The 9,187-nt window shown below is 34.5% G+C and overlaps 1 protein-coding gene and 1 pseudogene across 1 annotated transcript; one reads left to right on the top strand and one right to left on the bottom strand.

The window, feature by feature from the left end:
• The first annotated feature begins 51 nt into the window (after positions 1-51).
• On the top strand, positions 52-4,255 carry LOC21385018 (polycomb group protein FERTILIZATION-INDEPENDENT ENDOSPERM). Its single transcript, XM_024163235.1, has 13 exons — positions 52-379; positions 1,304-1,369; positions 1,479-1,601; positions 1,729-1,809; positions 1,886-1,978; positions 2,096-2,171; positions 2,536-2,615; positions 2,692-2,763; positions 3,225-3,284; positions 3,396-3,492; positions 3,635-3,698; positions 3,796-3,855; positions 3,955-4,255. Exons 1-13 carry the CDS (start codon positions 203-205, stop codon positions 4,016-4,018), a joined length of 1,113 nt encoding a protein of 370 aa, XP_024019003.1. The 5' UTR covers positions 52-202; the 3' UTR covers positions 4,019-4,255.
• A 443-nt stretch (positions 4,256-4,698) lies between these two features.
• Positions 4,699-7,685, bottom strand: LOC21385017 (annotated as a pseudogene).
• Positions 7,686-9,187: the final 1,502 nt, after the last annotated feature.

Below are 9,187 nucleotides of genomic sequence, written 5' to 3'. Positions count from 1 at the left end.
TAAATATGTATATTTTTTAATTTTTATTTTTATACAGGTGTGAGATTTGACGACAAAAAATCTGGTTGGTAGGCAAAGGTCCCAAAAAGAAATACGACAAATCGAGGGAGGAGGGAGAAAGAGCAGCCGCTCGCACACCAGCCCCTCAGCCGCACGAACCCAATCGCTGTCGCCATACAGCCCCGTCTCACGTTGTGCGAATATGGCGAAATTCGCACTTGGGTCGGAACCAGTGGTGGGATCGCTGACGCCGTCGAAGAAGAGAGAGTACAAGGTCACCAATAGGCTTCAAGAGGGCAAGCGCCCCCTTTACGCCGTCGTTTTCAACTTCATCGACTCCCGCTTCTTCAACGTCTTCGCCACTGTCGGTGGCAATCGGGTCTCTCTCTCTCTCTCTCTCTCTCTCGTTTATCTTCCGTTTGTTTCCCGAGAAACCATCTGAAGGGGGGAAAAAATCACATTCATTACCTGTAGCTGTATTTTTCTTCTTCATTAGTGGAACAGCTTAGTTATGCTCTAATTGTGCAGTTAAAAGTGTTTTTGGGAGAAGAAAATAAGGTAATAGTTAATTTCGTTGGTTTTTGTAAAAAAAAAAAGTTTTTTTTTTTTTTTTTTTTTTTTTTTTTTTTTTCCGTGGAAAAGGGGAATTAATCTCTTGAAACTCCTTTTTAACCAAAGACAACCTTAAACGAAAACCATCTTGAAGTTTCTCTTTAAAGTATTATCTTTTTTGAAGAGGGAATAAAAGTTTCAAGTTTCTTGGGAACCTACATGGCAAATGTCATAGTTTCCTGCCTTCCAAAGTGATAGAAACCCAGGAATTCTGGGTGGTTTTCTTAACTGTTATTAATCAAACTGACAAAACGTGAATACGGAAATTACAGATAGGAGGAATTCGAGGCTCCTTTGCCTCCAACATTCAGACTCAATTCTCAATACAATCCCCTCCCTTCCCACTACAAGCTCTCTTTTATAGACTCCTCACTCACGGTATTCCCCATGCAAACCAATTCCTAACGGACCTCAGCGTGAAACTCGATAATAACTGCCAAGTCAGCCAATACCTCTTCCTACTACGCCTCCCTGTGAGAATCAACTATTGCCCCCTTGCTCCTCCTAGAGTATACGAATTTAATGGGAGGGGCTCGGGCTCTAACACAAAGATTGTAGGCTTTGGCGGAAGGCTCCGGTTTCAAACTTGGGCTCACAAAGTGGGTTCGAGGGATTTCTGGATATCAGGGAAAGAAAAAAAAGGTTTCAAGTTTCTTTTTTTGTGTAATGCTGTTCCTCATTGTTCTCCCAGGTGACCGTTTACCAATGTCTTGAAGGAGGTGTTATAGCTGTGTTGCAGTCTTACATTGATGAGGATGTGAGTTGTTAAAGCCATTTGAGAAGCAAATATGATTCCTTTTTATTTTTCCCTACCTTTAAGACTTGTTATGGATTGCTCATATGATTTCAATTGCTTTGTAGATCAGAAGGATGAGTCTTTTTACACTGTGAGCTGGGCATGCAATAACGATGGATCTCCATTTGTTGTGGCCGGTGGAATCAATGGTATAATCCGTGTCATTGATGCCGGCACTGAGAAGATACATAAGGTTGTCTTGCTATTAGAGTTTCAGCTCCTTTGTTAAAAACACTATTGAAGTTGTACAAATAAGTACATTTTCTTTTTCTGCTATTGCAAACTATGAGTTCGTTCTTTTGCCTCTTGCCTGCCTGTAGAGTTTTGTTGGTCATGGAGACTCGATAAACGAAATAAGGACTCAGCCACTTAAACCGTCTCTTATCGTGTCAGCAAGCAAAGTGAGTGTTTTAATTTTCTCTGTTTATTGATGCTTCGTTCTGTGCTATGTATATATTAATGTTTCTGATTAACCAGGATGAGTCGGTTCGCCTATGGAATGTAGAAACTGGAATATGCATTTTGATATTTGCTGGAGCTGGGGGCCACCGGAATGAGGTGTTGAGTGTGGTAAGTGCAGAATATATTTTATGCTCCCTTTCACTCTTACTCTTTTGCCTTATGGCGGGTTTTTAATTAAAAAGAGGATTTAAGATGCTAACTATACTGATACTCTGACTGTTGCAGGATTTCCATCCTTCAGACACGTATCGCATTGCAAGTTGTGGCATGGACAATACAGTAAAGATCTGGTCAATGAAAGGTAGGAAAGAAGAAAGCAGTAGAAAGTAGTGATTTTGTATTGAGAATTATAAAATTTCGCATCTGGTGTTATACTATTACTACGGAAGGTAGCTGGAATTTGTTCTTTCTGCAAATTAATTTTGATCATGCAATCTGATTTCTGATGTCTCAATCTGGGATTCATTTTGATTATTGAATGTTGAGACTTGAGATTCTTGAATTTGGAATGAAAAGAGGAGTAATGCTTCCTAGCACGGGACAAAGAGTAAGACTACTTAGATCAGAGTAGCATTCAGCAGATATCACAGATCTTGTCAAGAACTTATCATATTTAGCAGTGATATCGTTATTCATTATTCTCATTCTGTTCACATTCCTTCCAGAGTTCTGGACCTATGTAGAGAAATCTTTCACATGGACTGACCTCCCATCAAAATTCCCGACAAAATATGTACAATTTCCTGTAGGTACCCATTTCTTGATTTGTTACATATGAGCTTTTCTACGGCTTTTGTCTGAAGTTACTCTGACCTTTTCAGGTGTTCATAGCCTCTGTTCATTCGAACTATGTTGACTGTAATAGGTGGCTTGGTGACTTTGTCCTATCAAAGGTGAATTACCAGCTCTACCCACCATTTGCATGCCGTTTCTAAGATCATTGAAAAGTTCTTTTTTTATTGTTTTTTCCAATCGGTAAATAGCCGCATTTTATGTGTTCACATTTGAGATAATCTGTTAACTCAATTGACATGTCCAGTGACTTCTTCAAGATATCAATTTGCTCATTAGCATCTTGCAATGCTCTGTAGCTATCCCATTATCCCAATCTCTTGGTCAAAACATAAACCAAGACTAAGTTTAGTTGCAATTTTGAGTGAGATAGCCTGATGTCACAAGTTTGTTTTTTTATGTAAAATAAGCTGGACATTCATGCTTATCAACTTCTATAAGCTTAACTATTATGGAAAATGCTTTGAAAGTTCATTAAAAAGGAGAAAACATAACTAAAACAGAATTAAATCTTTACAATATGGTTCCGATTTCTAATGCCTTCTTGAACTGGTATTTCTAGAGTGTGGACAATGAAATTGTGTTGTGGGAACCTAAAATGAAGGAACAGTCTCCTGGGGAGGTTAGAAACTTTTGCATATTTCTAGACCTTTTCAGTAATTTTTATTGGTCATATAGGATCTTAGTTGTTTAACTAGATTCCGCTCTAAACTTTTCTCCAATTTATTTTCAGGGAACAGTTGACATCCTTCAAAAGTACCCTGTTCCAGAGTGTGATATTTGGTTCATTAAGTTTTCGTGTGATTTCCATTATAACGCGGCTGCTATAGGTAGTGCAATTTCGAATATAATTTCTTCCATTTCATCTGTAGATCTCTCATTCTATTGGTAATGCAATTTCGAATATAATTTCTTCCATTTAATCTTTAGATCTCTCGTTCTATTTACTACTAAATTGGTCCTAACTAACAGGAAATCGCGAGGGAAAGATATATGTTTGGGAACTTCAATCTAGCCCTCCCGTTCTTATTGCAAGGTTGGTTTTGTTTTGCTTTTTCTTTCTCAAAATTCATAGCCAAAAATTGCTATTTTTGGAATAATGAAACATTCTTTACGAACCTGGTGTCTCTTAGGTTGTCTCATGCTCAATCAAAATCTCCAATCAGACAGACGGCCGTGTCCTTTGATGGAAGGTAACTGTTCCATGATTTATTCAGCCTCAATTTCGTACTTGCATATGCTATTATGAATGGAATATTCCCTTATGACGTGAAAACATATTCCTGATGCAGCACCATACTCAGCTGCTGCGAGGACGGGACGATTTGGCGTTGGGATGCCATAGCTAGTTCCTAGCACCTATCCAAGGCATTTTTGTTGAAAGGTTTTTCTTCAAGTGCATTTTGCAGTTGAATAGCATCTTGTATCTATGTGATGGTATTTAGAACAGAGAACTAGGATTATAAAAATCTTATGGATATGATAGATTTTTTTACTTCTCAACTTAAACTACCAACACATTTCGTAAACAATTAGAAATGAGTGGCAGACTGGAGACTGCCACCGACAAAAGTAATTTAAAAGGGTTATTTACACTAATGTCTCTTGAAGATACGTACTTATGTTACTTTGGCTCCCAACATTCATTTAAAAAAAAAAAAAAAAAAGCACCAAGTAAAAACTTTTAAATTATTGGAATAATCAAAAGAATGCCTCATTAAATCCTTATGATGGTAAAATCCAAAAGAGAAACACAGCAAAGATTGGAACGGAAGGCAAAAGCTGTTTTACTAATTAGAAGTATAGGTACATCCCCTTTTTTTTTTTTTTTCTTTTTCTTTCTTTTTTATTCCTTTGCCTATAAATTTAGCTATAAAGTTCAAAACTTTGCTTTATGTGCAAGTATTTCAGTCCTTCGTAATGAAAGGAAACTACAATAAAATTACAAGATTATTTGCATATTTACTCACTTGAAAAACACCAACCATGAAAGCACAACCCAAAGAAAAAAAAAATTAAAATCGAAAAATATGAACTTAGGAGATGAGGGCGAATCCAGCGGTCAACAAATTATTAGCAAGAATTTGATTGACAGCCTCAGAAGGATGAAAGCCATCCCAAAATACGTATTCAGATGCATTTGTGCAAGTAATAACTGACGACAAGGGATTGCACAGTATTGATGTTTCTACCAAGCCTGTTCCACAACAACCCCTTCTTGTCTCAGTAAACCCTGTAAAATAGAGGATGTCATCCAATCAGATAATTCGAAAAAAGGATGAGATATTGCTTTCTTAATTGAGGTTCAATAACGGTAGTAAACAATGTATTTTTGTTATTTTTGAAATGACTAAAGCAAATATATATATGTACATAATTATTTATCTTTATTAGTAAACACTGGACATAAATACGTTATTTACGCCAAGTAAATAAAATATTTAACGGTGAATATGCTATTTGCTTCGATCATATGTCATTTACTTGGAAAAAAAAAAAGTTTCAAAATATTTAATCGCCTCTTTATCGGAAAAAAAAAAGGGTGTTTTGATTTCTCAAACATATTGTAGTTTCTACAATGTGGGACCTTTTAGAAACTCTGAATCGGACATTCTGCCCACAAGTAATCATCATGGAAAAAAGAGGAGAGAAAATGACGTACCATTTTCAGCAGGCTTTGTGATAAGTTGATAAAGAGGCTGGTAGATATCAAAAGACAACGAGGGTGAGATTTGAGAGCTTATTTTTCAACATTTCAGAAGTGTTATTGAGTCTTCTGTTGAAGGAAATGGCATCACGGTTTAACCTCTCCACGCATTCCATCTTGCCTGACCCAAACAACGTCAAAACTGTTGGCAAGCATCCAATTGGCGGTAGTGTAGTAACTCCAATCTTCCTTGCTCCCAATCCATACAAATCCTATCATACAATGCTAATTAATCCTTTTTATTTAACCATCAAAATCTACAAGAGCATCGGGTTAGGGCACCATATGGTGAGTTTCTGCCCTACAGTGGCCAATCCACTCTCATATTGTTGTTTATTTTCAAATTACAATCACTAAGGTGTAAGTGTAACTATCTGTTACCTAATTTGTGTATATTTTTAAATTTATTTATCTATTTGGAACACTATTTAAGTTTTAATTATGTCTGATCATAGACATTTATTAGGGAGAAAGAGGGAAATAGATCAAGACTTGAGATGAATTAAAATTAATATGCCAATAATTTATATAAGTTAATAAATATGTTAAATTATTATTTTTGTCAATAACTTGTCTGGTTATGAACCATAACTTGATAAATTATTGACGGTTTTTGTCCATAACTTGTCTGGCTATGAACCATAACTTGACAAGTTTGTCCATAACTTATCTGGTTATAAACCATAACTTGATAACTTATGGCCTATTAATTTTTATAACTAAAAATTGGCCTATATACTTTCTTAAACTTTTCATATTAGCCTATTTTTTACTATTTCCGTTATACACGTCTACAGGTCAAACATAAAAATAAATAAATCAGCGATTTACCAAAATTTATGCAATTTTTCGTTGGTATACTTTGTACAAAATAACCCGTTTAACAACCTAGCTAGCAGCACATGGCAAGTTATGAGCATTACTGGACTATAGAGCATTTTCCAATTATCAATTACGAGGCATCTAAAGCTAAAAACCTAATTAAACCAAAAGCGTTCACTTCTTAAAAAATGTTGATTAGCGTCAATTAAAAACCGTTATTAAAACATTTGACGTCGGTTTTTATACTGATGTAGTATTAAGCGACATTAAAAATAGGTATTTTTAACAACAGCTTTTAAGGGATGTCAAATATCCTAAATGAAATACATGCAATTAATAAGAATTTGAGGTATGCATATATATATATATATATATATATATATACATATGAGAGAGAGACCTTGATAAATTGTGCATAGTTTTGAACAAGAATGTTACTAAATTGATCAGGTGTGTAGGCACTGTTAAGCAAAGGATTGATGTAGTAGTTTTGAACAAAGTCACTGTTCCCAGCACTAAGAAGGTAGATTCCAGATGAAAGCAATGATGTAGCATTGGCCGCCCCTATTATTTCCGCCACCTTTCCTTGGTACTCCTTGTAGTTATCTAGCTGCTTGCTTAGTGGAATTGCTAGCTACAAAACCAAAATACGTACAATACCTCAGCTAAAAGGATGCATATATATTGCAAACACATGTAATGCACTTATGTTTAATTATCGCCATCATATTATATCAAGTTTTTTTTTTTTTTTTTAATTAATCGAGAGAGGGAATAACTTATATTAAAAACAATTATTACATCCTAATTAAATCGATATCCACTGATAATTTCATCCTCTAAAAAAACTCCCAACTAGATAATATCAGAAATTTTTTTTTAATAAATATTAGAAATTGATAAATCTAATCAAATCTAATTAAAATGTGAAGACCAACAAAGAATGAGCCATATTAAAAAAGAAAATATAGAGAGCAAGGGTATTCAGTTAGAATTTGTGTTCACATTGGAATTTGCAGTAGGTTCATAATAACCAGAAGCGGCAGACGCAAAGTTAGCACCGATCAAGAGATTTTCTCCTTTAGCTTCACTACTAAGATAAGCTGGTTGGTACGAAGCAAATCCGAGGGTCTCAGCTATAGTCAAAGAAATTGAATAAAACATAAAAATCCAATTATTAGAGAAAACCTACATTATACGATGAGATGGGGAAAGCAAAACTAAAGGCAAGAGAATGATGGATTTTAAAGTAGAAATATTACCTATGATGTCGGCGGAAATCTTTCCATTGCTGAACCTTCCAGTCGGAGTGTGATTAAAAAAGTCTCTTCCATAAGGAGGGAAGTTTGCTTTTATAAGAGTCGGAAGGTGGTTGTTGTTTCCCACATCCATGACGGAGTCTCCGAATATGAACAATGCAGGAACAAGTTGGCCATAAGCCCAAGGCAAAGAGAGAAACAAACAAAGAAGATAAGAGCTTAAGAAACCCATAGATCTTTGTTATTTCTTTCAGCTTCCAAATTAAACCTTGTTTAAGATTTCTCTCTTTGTGTTTAAAGATGTGGATTAGGATGGGAGAATTGTGTGTGTAGAATAGAACCGTTATTGTAACAGGTTGAAGAAATCGGAACGGTTATTTCCTTTTGGAGATTATGTGTTATCACATGACTCGTGTATTGTAATTTATACACGTACTCGTAATTTTTCAACATTTTTCGTGGTCAATTCTTTAGAAACCTTCCTTGAACAACTCCGAGAATAAGGACCAAGTTTTCAGCAGACGAACCCGAATCAGATTATACGGATGGCCTTCCTATTTTCTCTTTGAGAAATTATAAGGTTCCTCATTTTTTTATTCTCTTTCATCGCTCTTTTACTCTTTTTTTTTCTGCCACATGTCATTCAACTTTCTCTGTAATTTTTTAAACTAGAATCATTTATAATTTTAAAATAATCTCTTTTCTTAATTTTAGATGCTTCAAACCCCTAATTTTGATTCTGATTTTAGAATCATAATTTTAACCTAAAATCATGAATCATGATTCTTATTACAAAATCAAAATTTGAATCACTCTAATTTAAATTTTCATACTAAACGAAGCCATGATTTTGCAGTGGGTTTTCTTGTCGGCCTTTATGTTAATTTTCTTCTTTTAAAAACTGGGTTTTCTTGTCGGCCTTTATGTTAATTTTCTTCTTTTAAAAACTATACTTTTATCTTTAACATACATACTACATAGAGAACCAAAGATATCTTCCTTCTATTGCATGCCACGTGGCGCTTCTCCTTCTTTTAAGTGTTTTTTTTCCCTCTTTTTGTTTCTCATACTTTCCTTTATGACTTCTCTCTTTTGTTCTTCTCAATTCGGTCTTTCTCATCTTGTTTTGCCTTTTCTCATTGCAATCTCGGTGTAATTGGACAAGACCTGTTGTTATAGGCTTATCAGAAGATGCTGTTAATAAGGCCGTGATTATTGAGATTTAATTTAAAATTTAATTTAAATTAATTGTATTAATTAAAAAAAATCTATAAAAATAAAAAAATATATACAAATACCCAAAATAGATATTAAAATGTAGTGTTCCGGAGTCTCTTTTACAAACAATATTTAACCACAAGATTGTTCAAATTCTGGGCAAATTCTGGGCTTAGATTTTTTGGGCAAATTTAATTATTAGACTTCAAAGTCTAATTTGACTAGAGTATGAAATGACTCATTATTCAAATTTTAAAAAATTAGTTACCAACACTTAAAAATGTTCGAGGGACGGCAGTGTAAATTTCAAAACAATCTTTTTTAAAAGAGAAAGGTCTTATGATAATTATAACTGAGAATCTTGCACTAATCTCAGATTAATTAACACTAACCACAAGATTTGATTAATTAATCTCAATTAATTTTACTGGATGTTATAGGTTTGATCAAGTTTGTGCCAGTTATTGGCTTGTTTCTCGATCTCCTTTTAAATGTTGTGATTGTAGCAAATCTTTGTTT

Source organism: Morus notabilis, unplaced genomic scaffold (genome assembly GCF_000414095.1).
Source record: "Morus notabilis unplaced genomic scaffold, ASM41409v2 Scaffold1099, whole genome shotgun sequence".
NCBI classification, from domain to species: domain Eukaryota; kingdom Viridiplantae; phylum Streptophyta; class Magnoliopsida; order Rosales; family Moraceae; genus Morus; species Morus notabilis.
This window is presented reverse-complemented; position numbering and strand designations above follow the sequence as displayed.